The 17,495-nt window shown below is 32.2% G+C and overlaps 1 protein-coding gene and 1 long non-coding RNA gene across 2 annotated transcripts; both read left to right on the top strand.

The window, feature by feature from the left end:
* Positions 1-2,571: 2,571 nt before the first annotated feature.
* Positions 2,572-3,736, top strand: LOC123702755. The gene is made up of 2 exons (XR_006752910.1): positions 2,572-2,897; positions 3,523-3,736. It is a non-coding gene; the product is annotated as an uncharacterized LOC123702755 (long non-coding RNA).
* A 1,598-nt stretch (positions 3,737-5,334) lies between these two features.
* On the top strand, positions 5,335-12,349 carry LOC123702908 (tetraspanin-33-like). The gene is made up of 7 exons (XM_045650756.1): positions 5,335-5,590; positions 8,177-8,251; positions 8,889-9,017; positions 9,794-9,967; positions 10,687-10,866; positions 11,621-11,796; positions 12,211-12,349. The coding sequence occupies exons 1-7, from the start codon at positions 5,504-5,506 to the stop codon at positions 12,221-12,223; spliced, it is 834 nt and encodes a 277-aa protein (XP_045506712.1). The 5' UTR covers positions 5,335-5,503; the 3' UTR covers positions 12,224-12,349.
* The last annotated feature ends 5,146 nt before the right edge of the window (positions 12,350-17,495 follow it).

Here is a 17,495-nt window from a genome sequence, read left to right on the forward strand (position 1 = left end):
TGCAAAACACAACTTTCCTCTATTTACAAAGGATGTTAATGCTATATATCGGTTCATATCCAAGCTTTGTAGCCAAAAGTTATTTAAAACTATCATTCTATACCAATTAAAATTGTATGTACCTATAAAGTATGACCATAATATTATAATATAAATACTGTTAAAAATATACCTATGTCGTTATTATTTATAGACCATGATTTTTAGTTTTTTCTATTTTGAAAAATCCTGAATTTACAAACCAGCGTGGTCACTCAACAGAAAGAGACAAAAAGCATGACTGACGTCATTCTAGGTCATATTTTCTTGTTACAAGTTAATGATCATAGTGCAATCTCCAGTGTATTAGATATAAGCTTCTTGATAATATTAGAAGGATTTGGCATTTATTAAGTCAAATTAAAATATATAAAAGTTTGCAGTCTACAATATTACTAGTGCTAGGATCATACTAAGAATTTTAATGAATGAACACTAACGCCTTAAAAATGTTAATTATAAATCTAAGTGAAGCAAAATTTGAAGTACAATTCAGGCACAATACCTTATTTTTTTGCTTCTCAGCAGGTCAGGGCCAGTAAAACATATCTTTTCAAAAAGATCGCTAACTGGGCATTTTCGCCAAAATGTCTACAATCCAATTCACGGGATGTCCCACACATAAAAATTGCAATAAACTCAGGATTTTATGATTTAGAAGTGTTGAATTAATTTTAAATAGTTTAGGATGACTTAAGATTTCTTGTTTTAATTTTACTATATGAGAAAATTAAACCAAAGTTCCAAAATTTAATCCTGAAAACTGACATCTTACGGACTGCAGTACTGTCCCCTTTTCGAAATGTGATCTTTATTTAACAATTTCTCAGCAATTTCGCTATTTATTACTTACTGCAAACGTTTAAATTATTGTAATTTCGTTGTAGTTTTCAAGTGTAATAAACTCATAATACATTTTAATACAATTATATTATTTTAAATTAGTTTTAATCGTGTCCCCTTGGTATCTGTTAACTGGACATGTCCTGCACCGTTACCGTAAATGCTCAATAATTTCGTTCGGTTTTTGTTCTACCGTCCACAATTTTTTTATACAAATAGCAACACCAAATCGAACACGAGCTATATGTATTGTATGTCAGAAGCCATTTCAAGTGTCAGACATTTTAGCGTTCATTTTTGACAGTGTTGTGAGCGGTAACGGTCATTTTGCAAAGTTTTCACTCATACTGGGCGGTAAATGTTTCACGATTCTAGAACGATTTTGTAATGTTAATGTTAAAACAAAGGTAGTTTCACATGGTGACATTATTTGTGGTTTTATATAGATTAAAGATATTTAATTATCTTAACATATATTCAGTTAATGATTAAAAATCTAAGAAAAGATGTGCGACCGTTACGTCCTTTTCGTTACCAAATGGCTGGTAACGTATTAGCTGGACCAAAAAAGTAACGAACAGGACAGCGTAAACATATGGATACACTGAGAGAATTTTTAGTACTATAAAATTGCTCTGCTTATTAGCCACCTGCCAAATTTAACTTGAGGTTTATAAATTTGCTTTTGTTCTGAATTTAAATCTAAAACAAATTGCATGTCAACTATGAGATAAATATGCTAGCTACAAAACTACAACAAGTAAGAGCTTAAAGTAGTCATTCTTAATTAGTCCCAGTATGTCCTCAACTTTACTATGTCAGGACCGTTGGTCAACTGATTGGTCAGATATACGTGACTGTCCCCTGAAATATTGAAGAGTTTTGATAGTTTTTCTTTATTTTGTGAAAAAAAATTAATATTTTTTTATATAATTTCGAAACAAATGCACTCTCAAGTACTGATTGGTATTGTAATTCTAGATTTGCCCCTAGTTACCTATTTCATTAATAAAATAAAAGTTAAGTATTGCAATTTCGTAAAAGTAACGGTCATGACAATTTGTTACAAGTTACAATAAGTAATTATTTCGTTTTTAACTAGAGTTTATGTTCATTTGCTACACAAGAGAATTATTAAGCTACTACATGCCAAAAAAACCCAATTCTAACTTTAGTTTTATTTCAAAAGCAAAATATTCTTAGGTAACGTTATGGACCAAAAAACGTGCCTAAGTTACTATTTTTCACTATTTCATATAAAATCGGGGTTTAAAATAAAATTCAAAAACATTTTTAGTAAAATTTATTTTTCATATCCAACTCAACAGAAAACTTGAAGTGGTATTTTCTCTAACAGATAATTACAAATTTTTCCCTCACACCGCACCGGGGTGTTTGAATTGTGATTCCTTATTCATTGGAATTGAATGATACTGGCAATATTATTTAAGACACCGGCACTCACCCACAGATGAAAATGAAAAATGAAAAAAAAAATGAAAAATTTCTTTATTAGTTTCCAAAAATGTTATACATAATATAGTTGCATTCTGCATTGAACCCCACACTAGGATCCCCTGTGTTGTGGGGCTCAATCTCTTTCATCGTTTTACATTAAAAATATTTCAAACTTTACTTGCCATTTTAAGTAATAAGTGTGTGTATATATGCGTGTGTGTATGCCTTAGATTATACACCTATAGATGTAACCACTAAAATGACTTTCCTTGAAAGAGCGAGATCGTTAATTGTCAAACCCATGCAAAGAAACAGGACAGAATATATAGTTTTTGTCTTTGTCGACATGGCCGGTTTTATTGTTTGGCAAGATCTGAGTTGTGACAAACAAACTTGGCGTCTTTTGGATTTTTCTGTGATTGTGTGAATTTACAGTGTTTATTGCGTATAAAAATTGGATAATACAGAATATTTAGTGTACGTGCGATGGTGGGTTGCAGTGTTTTGGGTTGTAAAAGCCGGAGTGAGCGAAAAATTGAAGGAATAACATTTCACACGTAAGTAGGCGAAATTATCATTTCTTTCGTTATTACAACGCCAGATGATCATCGATTATGATGTTTTGTGATGAATTCAGTGCTGTGATGCCAAGAATATTGAGTTGTGATACGTGTTTTCACTATCTTAAAATAAAATAACGATTAACGATGAACAGTTCAGGGTTGCCATAATGGCTACTTTAATTTACCCAAATAAATCATATTTCTTTATTGTTAGTACATACATACGATTCGAGGTCTTGTTTTGTGAAGAGAAAATAAAGATTATGATTATAATTAAAGATTATGATTGTTGGGTTTGCTTATCATGGCAGGTACTCATCCTACTTATATTATAAATTCGATGGTTTGGATGTTTGTTTGTTACTCAATCACACAATAACGTCTGGATGGATTTCAATGATATTTTGCACATGAGTAGTTTATTACCTGGATTAACACGCGTATGAAGTCGCGGGTAAAAGCTAGTAGTATAATATTTTTATTGAGAGGAAATTAATTCTTCTGTACGTAAATTTTAATTTTAGTTACATTTATTTAAGGGCTTTATTGTAGTTTATTTAACTTATTACTCAATAAAGATAAACTTTCGTAACATGCGAATAAAATCTTCTTTTTTCAGGTTTCCATCCAATATTGATAAGAGAAATGGCTGGATGCCACTGGACGAGAAAATTGGCTGCCAACAAAATATTCAAAAATTTGTTCCATTCATTTTGATGATGATTCATTACTGTATAAAAATAAACAAGTACAATTAAAACCTCACTCAAGCCTGCCAAGCTGTACTTATTTCATTATGTATATAGTAATAAATAATAAACATGTTTATGTTATAGACTGGTTTTATTTCATCATTGAACGTGTCGTGTGTGTTTTATGTCGTGTCGGTCGATAGATGTCCATCATTGAGGTATTATTATAGAGAGGACACCACGAACAAAAACGAATTTTCCTTACTGTATATATCTGTATATTGTGATACAATTCTCCTTACCTACCTTACGGAGGTTTTATTAAAGTATTTCGTACGACTACGACATAAGAGTTACATTATTGAAGCTGGCATTTAAAATATGCAAATTCAGAATTTTTAGTTTGCGAAGTACTTACAGGTATTTATAAAGTCTGTTCGCGATCAAGTAAGATTCATAATATTTTTTACCTAATATGTGGGAATTGCCAACTTATTAGGCAACACCACAAAATTCTATTTCTGTTTCAAGTGCGGCCACGCCATGGTTACATCTATAGGTGTATAATCTAAGGTGTATGCGAACGTGTATATGGGTGTGTGTATATGTTGATGTTTTATGAGTGTTTATTTTAACAGTAAATGTTTAAGGCCGTGTACGCGGTCCGTGCGCTGTTTGGCTCAAATATGTGATTTTTCAAACCAGATTGTCCATCAACCACTTATCTTACAAACATATGGATTACTAATAATTTTAGGAAATTTTATTGTCTATATAGTTAGTTAAGAGTTTTTTTCAATTAATACAGTATTTGTGAATACCATCAAGATAACTGAGCCGATGATTACTTGATTTCACTTTTAGTGTCAATTTCGAAGCTAAAAATATCTGAAATTGCTGACAGATCTAACACACATTTTTTTTAACTAACTGCAAATATCCTTATTAAAATAGTTAGTTAAGAGATTTTTTTATTTTGGACTCCTAACTTACGAAATTAAAATCCGAACAATGTGAATTTTTTTAGAAATTATAGTCGACAAAATGATTATTTTCACCAAGATATTTGACTTAGTTGAATATAATTTATACATATTGCAATAAAAGAACGTCTTACTTATAAGATAAAATTTAAAAAATCAACTAAGGTACCTCTATTATTTTTCTACAATTTTTTTTAAAGTACTATAAAACACTGCGCGCGACCCGATTAAAATCAGTCGGCAGCGAGCCTTTCCAGAGAGAGGACATGTTGCTCGGCGCTCTCCTGTGGACCTATGCTGTTCATAGTAAAAGGATAGCGCAAGCCGCGATCTATCGTAATAGATCGCGGAGATTTTGACTTGCGTTAAATTGAATAAGCCCTCTTAAGTTTATATTTTAATTATGATATTATGGTAGGTAACGAGATTTTCAGTTTCTAAGTTTGCGCCCGAGTCAAAGGGCACGAAGTTACCTGAAGTTCGTTCTGAATATGAACGTATGCGCTCCTCGCGAAGTTGAACGAGTGTGTAGTGTAGCACCGCGGACTTCAGTCAACTTCGGCCGAGTACTTCGCCGAGGAACTTCGCGAGTAGTGTGGAGGAGGCATTAAAGTTTATGTGGCATGAAATATGATGACAGTTTTTAGTAGACTTTGTGGTACATATTAGTAATCTGTGGTAGCTTTCAATGCCAAAGAGAAAAGTCACAGAGAAAAGTAAATTATTATTTTCAGTATTCTGTGATCTGTCATCTGTGGCTTATGTCCGATGGGTCCGATGTTGATTCATTGTCGAGTTTCAGATTGGGATTTGAGAGCAAAAAATATGATAAACATTTATTGATAATATTGTGATATAGTTCGCGTTGTACTCTGTGATTCAATATTCAATATAGTAAACGATTGTTTACTCACTATAAATAAAAATGCATGCCAGACGAAGAGGACCGAATTTTACCTATGTCAGTGGATGTGTTAAATACATGATTTTTGTATTAAATTTCATATTTTGGGTGAGTTATTATGAATATTTATGTTATATTTTATTTCATATATGCGGTTTCTAATGGGATTTCTATCATTGTGTTTAAACAATGTGTGAATCGGAGTTCCTATCTTTTGTTCTTCGTGTGAATCATCTGAAAGCGATTGTATATAGGTATATTTACATAGCATAGGATGTGGATTTATGTCCAATTATCAGCTTCCGTTTGCACACATAATAATGTTTAACCCACATGCCGCTGAATTGGCGAAATTAAATATTCATTATTCATTTATTGTTGCTATTGTCATGAGTCATGGAATGTACATGGAACATACAATGCAAATTTATTTTCAAATAAAAAAAAGACATCAAAATTAATAACTCCTGAAGATGTTAGTGGGAAGCCCTGAAGCCACTTGGTCCTCAAATACGCTTAAGTAATTGTTTACATAGATTAAATTTATATTTTAGTGTTATCTACTTACCAAGAGGAAAATGGATGTATTTTTGAATGTTTGTAACAATTAAATTCAAAAACTTCTGTATCACTTACAATATTATTACAACAGAGAGCTTTAAGTATTATTTTCAATCAATAATATATTTCAATACCTATTGTTTTTATCCTGGGATTAACTTGGGTGGAATTTATCCAGCACCTTGTGTCATATATATTACACATAAAAAGTATGATAATTATAATATTTGGTAGTGAATTATTTAACAAAAAAACCTACATTTAGTTTTGCACCTCTAAGTGAATATGTATATTGTATACCTACATAGAATCTAAATTTAAAGTGCCCATTTATTTTTGACTAGCTGTACCCTGCGGTTCCACCTGCGTGGCTCCGCTCCTGTTGGTCTTATCTTGAATATTTATAGCCTTCCACGATAAATGAGCTATCTAACACTGAAACAATTTTTCAAATCGGTCCAGTAGTTCCTTACATAGTGCGTTCAAACAAATAAACTCTTCAGCTTACATATAAACATGGTATAGATAACTTCAGTAATTTTACATTCATTTGTAGTTTAATAACAACTCAGTGCTTACAGCTAAATGGATTAAACCAAACTGATCAGATTATTACAGACTACAAGCTTAATTAGTGCATTGTTGCAACAAACTGGAAAAAAGCAGTTCATTCCATATTGCTAATTATGTCACTGGTATTTTTAGTTTCCCCATTTATCAATATCACATGTGTATGGGCTGCTGAGTTGATATGATATGATATCCCATACACTCCTTTATTTGATAAGTTGATAGATTGATAGTTTGATAGGATGATGTAAAACCAGATATAGCTTTTGATCACTACTTTATTGTTGATTGATACTCTAAACTAATGATGATATAAATGATTAATGATATTTGATAGTTGATGATATTAATTGATAGTTGATAATGATATTGATAGATGATATAGCGCATACACCCCGAGCGCTTTACACGAGCCGCGAGCGCAGACTGACTGGGTGAAGATGTTCTTGTCACCGTAATGAAATAGGATTGTGTAAAGCGCTGAGTCAGGATGTACGGCTAGCCCGTACAACATGTTTTTACACGCTTTATATTAGCTTCACCTGTATGTTTGTAACCGACTTCTTTGGGCGCGATTTTGACCCACTTTAAACGGCCAGATTTCGTTCAAACTTTGTAGATTTATTGAGGACCGATGACAATACACTAATTTGATAAAATTTTCTATTTTTTAGTTCGGTTTTCTATAAAAAGCGTGTTTTTTAGTTTTTTTAAACTATTATTATTAGCAACAATATTTTTGAGGATGTGATAATTTTATGTAATAAAGTTATTAAGTAATAATAATTAAATTATAATATTGTTGTGGCATTCATGCATAAAAAATGTAAATAAGTGAGTAATTTTAACAAACAGAAGCCAAAATTTTTTTTTTTATAAAATATGTATGTACTAGCTGTGCCGCACGGTTTCACCTGCAAAAGCAAGTGTCGCTATAACTTATGTGTTATTCTGATATATAACCTACATCATAGACAAGTATTATCAAAATCCGTAAAGCAGTTTTTGTGTAAGAGTGACATACATAAATCCTTATATATATTCTCCTTGTTATTAATTATAGTTTTAGTATGGTACGATAGGATAATGCATAATGTAAGTGCATATTATCTATCTGTAACTATATTAGTGCAAAAAGTATTTGATTAATGTTACACATGTTAAATGCACCAGTGACAAAACAGGAAGTTATTATTAACAGAACAATAATGGTTTATGTATTAATTATTTATTGTTATCTGTGGTTTAGGTAAGATAAATGCTTTTATTAAATAATATACTTTGTCCTCCAAGAGTCCATTTTTAAACAAGATTTATTACAAAAACAAAATATCCAACTGCATATTTTACTATTACTTTGAGCAATTTTTACTTTTTATGTACTCAGCTACTCTTATTACTAAGACAAATCAATTGACACCAATCTCATGAAAATACGACAAGCTGTTTAGACTCTAGGGCGTACCAAAGATACACACATAATATTATGCAAACACTTGAAAAAGATAATCATACTTCTGTCACAGTTGGGTAAAAATAAACATTATATTTTGTCCTTTTCAGTTGTTAGGAGGCTTGCTTGTTGCTATTGGCCTCTATGCATTTATTGACAAATGGCAGGCCACTGGAATGATAAAGGTAAGATGAAATAAACAATAATAATCTTGGTGCGTGAAATTCAATCATTAGTTGGGATTCGAACCCACGTCTTAAAGCCGTGGGTCACCATGATGGTGACGCCAGACCGAATTGAATTTTTAAACAATTTTTTAATAAAAAAAAGTGAAGTCCCATCTCATCTAGTGGGGTAAGGCCGGGCAGATGCGTTATACATCTGTTTCACTGATTGATTTTCTTAAGGTACGAGTAGGTGATCAGCTTTCTGTGTCCTACCAGACCGAGACATTTTTTTTTCTTCGCCTCCACCGGGAATTGAACCCAGGACCCCTCGGTGCTCACTGCTCACGCGTCAACCACTGCACCAAGGAAGCGGTCAACTAATTTTTTAATGCTCCTCAAAAAATAAAATGTTAAATATATCAGAAAGTAATAAAGTTTCGGCTAGGTAATGTTTTGTTTTTATTACTCCAAATACTTCTTATACTTTCACCCCTTTAAAACTAATTACATCTATATCAAGTCTGTATATATTAATAACTCAGGCCCCGGAATCACAGACACAATAGAAAATTATTGTGTCGTGGACCGATTGGGCCGCTTGGGGCTCAATGGGTTAATGATATGATTGATAATATATAAACTTTATACATTACAGCTGGACACAGTGTACGATTTGATCCTTAACATAAGTTTGCTCATAGCCCTGTTGGGTGGTGTTGTATTCATCGTTAGTTTTGCGGGATGCATCGGTGCCTTGCGTGAGAACACTTGCCTGTTGAAGTTTGTGAGTATTAAATAGTTTTATGGTGTTTAGGTTTAATATTTATTTATTTATGACACTTTATTGTACAAGTACCAGTAATAAAAACATAATTTAACAAGAAAACATGAATACGGTAAGTGCACAAAAGGCGGCCTCATTGGCTCATTGCTTAAAGCAATCTCTTCCAGGCAACCATATTAATAAAAGACATGTACGATGCTGGTTAAACGCGAAAGCGCAATCATAAAGAAAATAATTAAAATCAAGGTTATAAAAACAAAATCAAAAACTATGGGAAATAAACCTTAATATACAGGGATACAATAATTATAACATAGATAATTATGTACACAAAACTCATAATAGTGTGGTTGATAGTTGTAAGCTTTATAAAATAATAGCTTTTCGCTCGTTTATAGACATAGACTTTAGCGGTTGCAGTTAAATAAAAATCGAGGTTCAAAAATACTTTAAAAGTTTAGTTACATGAATAAAAGTTTTTGAGTTTGAGTTTGCAGCAATTATTAACAAAAATTCTCAGTTTATACAACTTTCATTTTAACTCCTAAATGCATGAAAATTTAAACTTAAAAGAGGTTATAAAATTATAATTTTTACCTTCTTTGTGTTAACGTGCCTGTTAGTGTAACTACATAGTACATAGGGAAAGTTATTAAATTTTTTAGCTTTTTGCTTTGTGGTTTGTGTGTGTTTTTTATAACCTGTCGGAAATAGACTAGTCTTTGAAACTAGTTATTTGTACCCTCAAAAAATAATAAAATATCTCTATATTTCAGTATTCGCTATGTCTCCTAATCCTATTCCTTGTGGAAATGGTCGGTGCGGTCTGCGGTTTTGTGTTCCCCAGATCGTTGCACGGCTTCATAGAGCTGAGCTTCACGGAACGTGTGGTGCACTCGTATAGAGACGATCCAGATCTGCAGAACTTTATCGACTTTGCTCAGAGTGATGTGAGTTTTTTTATTTATATTTTGGTTTAATTACACGTACACACTCTAACACTTACACACAAACACACTCGCACTCAAATAAACACACACACTCGCTTATACTCACGTCATAATGGCACTGTGTCTTATGGAGTGGAAAGCGTCGATCGCCTATAGCACAGGTCTAGTACCTAGTTTAGTCGATTGTCGTGTCTCATGTATGTAAACTTTTTATAATGTGGGTCCAAATAAATATTTATTCTTTTTCATTTCTTTTCATTTCATTTTCAATTGTGTTAGTTACTGTCTGCTGCCTGTGGTGTGTGTTATTTTTTATGGATTGAATAAAATCAGGCCTTGACGATGATTTTAACTGCGGTTGAAGCTATTTTGTCAAATACTGTGTTGTTAAATGTAAGGAATATGGGAGTATGTTAATTTAATTGATGCATTTGAACATCATAACTATTTAATAGCACAATTTAAAAAAAAGCTACTTAATTTAGATTTAAAAAAAAACACTTCAATTGTTCCACTTTAAATTCGATTTTTATTATAAAAAAATAAAATAAAGTATAATATCTTTACTAATTATACATTTAAAGGGAGAAGCCACCGATAACCGACACACAGTTTTCAACTAGTTTGGTTGTCAGTGGATCATTTATATATTGTACTGTATGATTTTATGTCAATAAATATTGTTTATTTTTTATTTTTTTATTCTTTGAAATCCCCAGTTCCATTGCTGTGGTCTCACCTCAGACGGCTACATGGACTGGTCGAAGAACGAATACTTCAACTGCTCATCACCCTCCGTAGAACGGTGTGGTGTTCCGTTCTCATGCTGTATCAATGCCACGGATATCAGCTCGGGCCTCGTGAATATTATGTGCGGGTACGGGGCGCAGAACTATCCTGTGAGTATACTCTGTGGTTTTATTTTTACGCCGTTAGTACACCGACGCATTCGCGTGTGGCAGCGAAACAACGAAAAATCTGTCAGTAGTATGGCAGGTTTTCGCATATGATATGTCTCACTCTAGCACATAGATAGATGATATAGTTGCGTCCTTGTTAGTATTGTTTTGCAAGGAACTGCGAAATGGCCGGTAATGCAGAATTTTAAGTTATATTTATTTAATAAGTCATTTCAAAATAGTATTTCTCAAATGAGTGTCAATTCAAGTGTACTTTAACATACACATAGAAAATACTGCTTTAGAGCAGAATCTATATAATATATAAAACTCAAAGGTATAGATATAGTGATCTATCAACGCACAGCCCAAACCACTGGACGTATCGGGCTGAAATTTGGCATGCAGGTAGATGTCATAACGTAGGCGTCCCCTAAGAAAGGATTTCCCGAAATTCTTGAGAGAACGGGGAAAAACGGGGATGCACGTACAAAGTCGTGAGCGGAAGCTAGTCTATACTAATATTAAAAAGCTGCAGAGTTTGTTTGTTTGTTTGAACGCGCTAATCTCGGGAACTACTGGTCCGATTTGAAAAATTCTTTCGGTGTTAGCCTATTTATCGAGGAAGGTTATAGGCTGTATATCATCACGCTACGACCAACAGGGGTGGAGCCACGGGGGTGAAACCGCCCGGAGCAGCTAGTGTTAACATAAGTTTTCATATCAATAATAACAATATCCATGTAATTTTCAGGTGGCAGAAGCGAGCAAACGTGTCTGGACCAGCGGGTGCATAGAAATAGTTAGATCCTGGGCCGAGAGGAATCTATATACTATAGCTTCCGTTGCTTTGGGCGTGGCTCTTTCACAGCTATTCGTTATCTATCTGGCTAAGACTCTGGAGGGACAGATTGAACTGCAGAAAGCTAGGTGAGTAATCTATATACTACTTTAAAATAAAAACGACGTGTGTCACTCGGGGACTGCCGCGGTAAAGCTATTGCATGCTATGCCTTCAAGCCACACCTCCGCCCGTCGGAGTGGGGAGCGTGAGGTTTTTTCGTTACGGAATTTCTCGATTCGGACCCGCGCTCAAGGCCCGCGATAGAAGCTATGCAATAGCTTAATTACTATAAATACTAAAAAATTTATTGATTTACAATGTATTAATTTATATTACTATTAATTTTTTACAGCATTTTTTCATAATGTCATATTTGTTAGTTTGGTCACTTTATAACATTCATTCATACGATAAAAAGACCATTATTTACGTAATTTTGTTGTGTGTTTTTCCTTATTTATGTATGTTGATTGTATTTGATTTAATATTTTAATTTGCAGATGGCAAACATGAAACCGGGGCTCAGCAGGCGCGTACCGCGACGAGTGCCGGCGCGCGCTGCTGTAGCGGCGGGACTCGAACCCGGGCCCGCTGGCGCACCACATGTAATGGAATATGGATAGTGTCAAGTGTATACACTAGTGTCAAGTGTCGTGTATACACTAGTGTCAAGTGTCGTGTATACACTAGTGGATAGTGTCAAGTGTGTTTACACTAGTGGAAAGTGTAAAGTGTGGTGTGGCCCGAAATGACGTTATTGTGGACTATATTGGTGTATTCGCTAGTGTAAAGTGTAAACACTAGTGTAGTACGGCTCGAAGTGACATTATTTCGTACTATATTGGTATATTCACAAGTGTGTTATGGGGCTTGAAGTGACTTGTTATCACACTCTAAAAGGTCAAATTTCTGTGCAATGTGAAGTATATACAATTACGAACATATGTGTGAGTAATGCAGTATGTAAAGAACAGGTTATGTGAAGTGTATACAACAGTTTATAATGTGATGGGACTCGGAATAATGTTTTAGTATCTACAAAGAACAGAGATGCATTAATCTACATGATGGTAATGCGGTATACACATAAGCGGAATGTTGTTCTTAAGTAACTTTAATGTTACTAAATAAAGGTCTACAAATGACTGGAGTTTGAAGTGTAGTATACACAATATACAAATGTTTGTTGTGCTTGAAGTGACGTTTTAGTGTCACACTATAACGATAAAGTGTATGGAGTAATGTTACTCTGTTAAATGACATAAACACTATAACGGTAAAGTGTATGGAGTAATGTCTATTTATAACGGAAAAGTGTCTATAAAATCAGACAATTGGAATTTAATGCTCAAAGTGATGCGGTAGTGTGTGCAGTGATATATTGCACACATATAACTGCTATGTTATGCTTGAAGTTATGTATTCATGTGTATAGTGACACACATTGTAGTGTCAAGTCTATACACATAGAATAATTTGATATTTAATGAACGGAAGAATGTGTATGAAATTGTATATTCATGCTTATTAATGAGGAAAAGTAACAAATTAACAAACAGAACTGAGAACATGCAGGAAAATACAACAATTTAGAAACATGCATTGATATGAGTTTTATAAGCCAACAGACATGACATCATAATATGTGTAAATATTTTTAATTGGCCAGTAATTTTAATCATTTATTGTACAATGTACATTCTTAAAGTAAAGAAAAAAAGCTGTCATTGTATATGATATGTATCTATTTGGTTTGAGTATTTCACTAAACACTGGGCATTAAAATAATACAAGTTATATAAGCCTTATGATATACTAGCTTTTCGCCCGCGTCTTCGCCCGCGTTTTCAAAGGAAAACCCGCATAGTTCCCGTTCCCGTGGGATTTCCGGGATAAAACCTATCTTATGTGTTAATCCAAGTTACCCTCTATATGTGTGCTAAATTTCATTATAATCGGTTCAGTAGTTTATGCGTGAAAACCATACATATTACATACATACATAAAACCTTTCCTCTTTATAATATTAGTATACATGAAAGTTATCAAATGGGTATACTCAGAATTTGTAATTTACCGACACATATAACAAGATTTTTAAGAAACTTGTGAAGGACGATGGATTAAAAGAAAAACCAGTTTTTATTCAGTAAGTGTTAGGCGATAGACTAACTATATTAATACAATCAATGATATTATAAGTAAAAAGGTGCATTTGCCTTGAGATGGGCACAATGCCCATTAGCTAGAATTTACTTCAGTTGTCCCTTTCGCTCACAATAATTGAATCATGCCATCTCACTTTGACGTCTAATCGTGTGTGCGTTAGTGTGCCGTGTTTGAATATAGAATGATATGTTGGTAACCTATCTACACCTTTTTATTAATAACATCATTGATTGCAATATAAATAAATGAGACCAGTAAAAAAAGACGTGTGTCACTCGGGGACTGCCGCGGTAAAGCTATTGCATGCTATGCCTTCAAGCCACACCTCCGCCCGTCGGAATGGGGAGCGTGAGGTTTTTTCGTTACGGAATTTCTGGATTCGGTCCCCGCGCTCAAGGCCCGCGATAGAAGCTATGCAATAGCTTAAAAATCCAACAAAACTTAGGTCTTCTAGTAATAAAAGTGCTTTTTTATTGCTACAAAACAAATGACTGTTATAATTTTTTATAAAATGCCATAACTTTAAAGTTCTAGTAGTATGTGGGTTTGTTGTTGAATATAATGTTCTGATAGTTAAGTAATAAGTAGTTATATTCCATTTTTGTAAGTGCCCACAATTAGATTTAAGTCTAAAATTCTAAACATGCATATATTTATATATTTCCTTCGTCAAAAGAACCATTTATAAATATATTATTATAATAGTGGCATTTATAATAACATTTAAAGTTTAATATTAAAAAGAAAAAAGAAAAATATCGATCGCGAGGCGGGATTCGAAGCCGCGTCATCCGACAAGGCTTTAAATCCCGGGTCGTAATCGAATTTTTTCTATTTAAAAATTTATATTTGTAAAGCATTTGAATGCCATTAAAGATCAAATTCAACATTTAAAGTTTGTAAAAAATAAATTAAAAATGATAAAACTTAAATGTTTTAATATTTTTTTTTTTTTTTACTATATTCAATAGAATATTAATATGAATTACATGCAGTTAAATTTATGAAACAGATTTTTGCATTTTTTCTTATATATACAATATCTGATCTGATGATGTCAGTATAATTTTCTTATTTTTTGTTATTTTAACCAAGTATTCAATGATTTTATTGCATTTATAGTTTAAGGAATCTCTTTTTTTCTCATATTTTCCTTGATCTCTAAAAATTACTTTTTTTATCGTCTTTTTTTAGTTAACTCATAAATTTTTAGTATTGGGACATAAAATTGAGTTATTTCATTAAAATGCCATTGATTTATTCAAATTCTGTATTAAATTAATCTATGTTTATCCTAATATTCCATCTATTTTATTGAAAATGTATTCTTAGTTTTATTCACCAAAATTTCAAAATGCCTGCTAACTATATATGAACCTAACACTGCCATGTATATATATTATTGTAAATAAAAATTATATACAGGACTTAGATTTCAATATGTAACCTTGAAGTTTGTTATAGAAAATAAATGTAAATAAGTATTACAATATCTTCGATTAGTATGTAATAATATTTTTTTATGTTATGGATTTTTTATCTAAATTCTAAAGGACATAATTTGAAACATATTTATATATATGTTTATTGAAAATTCCTTGTCTTTTTTTTTTTGGGCATTATAATTTACTTGATTTAATATTGAAGTGTTTGCAACTTCTCAGTTTGAAAAAATGTGTTTTTTTTATTCCATTTTCTGATTAATGATATTATTAATTGCTCAATATTGTCTGAAATAAGACCAAAATTTATGTGATTATGTAATAAATAAATAACCAAATGTAGTAAGTAATAGTTTATTAGTTTAGTGCAAATGTTCGTAAATAATTGTCTTTTTTATATGTAACACCTTGTATGTCAGGATTATTAAATATATTCAAAATACAGTTATCCAATTTGATATATTTATATAAGTTTTTCTTGTAGGGTTGTCACAATATTGTTTATAATTATTAATGTATGACTTTCGGCTTCGCCCGGGTTGACCCAGGGTATAAAACATAATACATAATATTATCATGGAATATTCGTCCATGATATTATGTAAATATATGTTTTTCAGTAAAGTTAATTTTTAATAGTATAATAATGAAAAAATATGAGACTCTAAATATCAATTTTATTTATTACATTTTAGCATGTTTGTTTACTTAAAAGTTAAAAGTGACAGCCCTAGTACTTCAAACTATGTTTTAGCTATTTGTTTTTTGATTGGATAACTGTATAGATAGATACACTGTGAAGAATTGTGTGGTGGCAATACTTTTATTTATCTTTTAGTTGCCTAAATAAAATAGCATTTAACATTCCATTTGAATTTTATAAAAATTCTTGACAGGTCGTGCCGCCATATTGAATTTTGTGACGTCACAACATTAGTACACACTCTTGGTACACACACAAGAGTAGTTGTTAAAATAAATGTATAATACTTTAATGTAATACTTATGTTAGTTTATTGAACTAATTGTAAATTAAAGTAAATTGCAACTCTTGAACTTGGTTGGTGCCAAAATATATTCATCAAACGTTGAACCTTTCATTCTCTGTTTTGTTTGTGATTTTTGGATCAATTTTATGTTCACAAATGCAGTAATAAAGCATGGTAAATAACTTTCTACAACATTTTATTCCTACTCTATACGTAGGTACCTACGTATTTATTTGTTTCAAAAGTATGAGGTTTTAATTTTTGATGAGTATTTTGTACATTCGTCTGGAACTGTTCTTTATTACAAGTAAACTCGAGTTTTTATATTATTCATTAGTATGAGTTATTGTAGATCTCATGCTGTCTTGCTTGCACTTTTACAAATTAAAATGTCCTACTTGAAGTTCAATCTACTTAGTTACTTCTAAAGACACGCATCGCGATGAAACACATAAAATACATAAATATAAATCTGTTCTTTCAAAGTTTCAAGATAATTATTTATTAATACCTAAACAACCTAAGAGAGATAGTGATGTAGACTATAATATATTGTGCAAGTGAGATAGCATGATATTTGTTACGCGTTGATTATTTTATGGAGTTTCAAAATTCACTATGTTGTGGTATTCTTGTAGTGAATAATGTCACAAAATAAATAATAAATTGTATAATGATAATCCAATATAGATAGGGAGGCGAAGAGGGGAATTTTCTGCAATACTCGAGCGTGGCAGTTTAAGATATGAGAGATACCTTAGACCTAATAGAACAACCTTGTTAACTATTTAGCTCTTTAAGTAGTGACGCGCGCCCAGGATAGACGATCAGATTAGTAAAAAAAAATCGATAGTCTGAAATACTCGAGCGCGTCAGATTAAGATATTGGGGGTTGATTTTAGTGTTTTAAGACTAAATTTAACTAATCTGACGATAAGTCCTTGACGCCGCCAAGTTATAGGGTCGCGAACTTGTAAAAAAAAAACGTTAATCCGGCATTCTCGAGCGCGATTGTTTTTATTTTTATTTTGAAGAATATAATCTAAAACTTACTAAAAATACAAAATCTGCCGGTTTCCGCGTGACCGGAAGTCTGGAGGAGCCATTTCGTCTTCCGAAATACGCGTTGCAGTATATAAGTCGCGAACGATACATTTTACAAAAAAAAAGTTTGAATAAACAAAA

This window comes from Colias croceus, chromosome 24 (assembly GCF_905220415.1).
Source record: "Colias croceus chromosome 24, ilColCroc2.1".
NCBI classification, from domain to species: Eukaryota; Metazoa; Arthropoda; class Insecta; order Lepidoptera; family Pieridae; genus Colias; species Colias croceus.

Coding starts and splice junctions, on each gene's coding strand:
- LOC123702908 (XM_045650756.1), top strand. CDS start 5,504: ATGCATGCCAGACGAAGAGGACCGAATTTTACCTATGTCAGTGGATGT. Junction 8,252..8,888: donor AGGCCACTGGAATGATAAAG/GTAAGATGAAAT, acceptor TATACATTACAG/CTGGACACAGTGTACGATTT. Junction 10,867..11,620: donor ACGGGGCGCAGAACTATCCT/GTGAGTATACTC, acceptor TGTAATTTTCAG/GTGGCAGAAGCGAGCAAACG.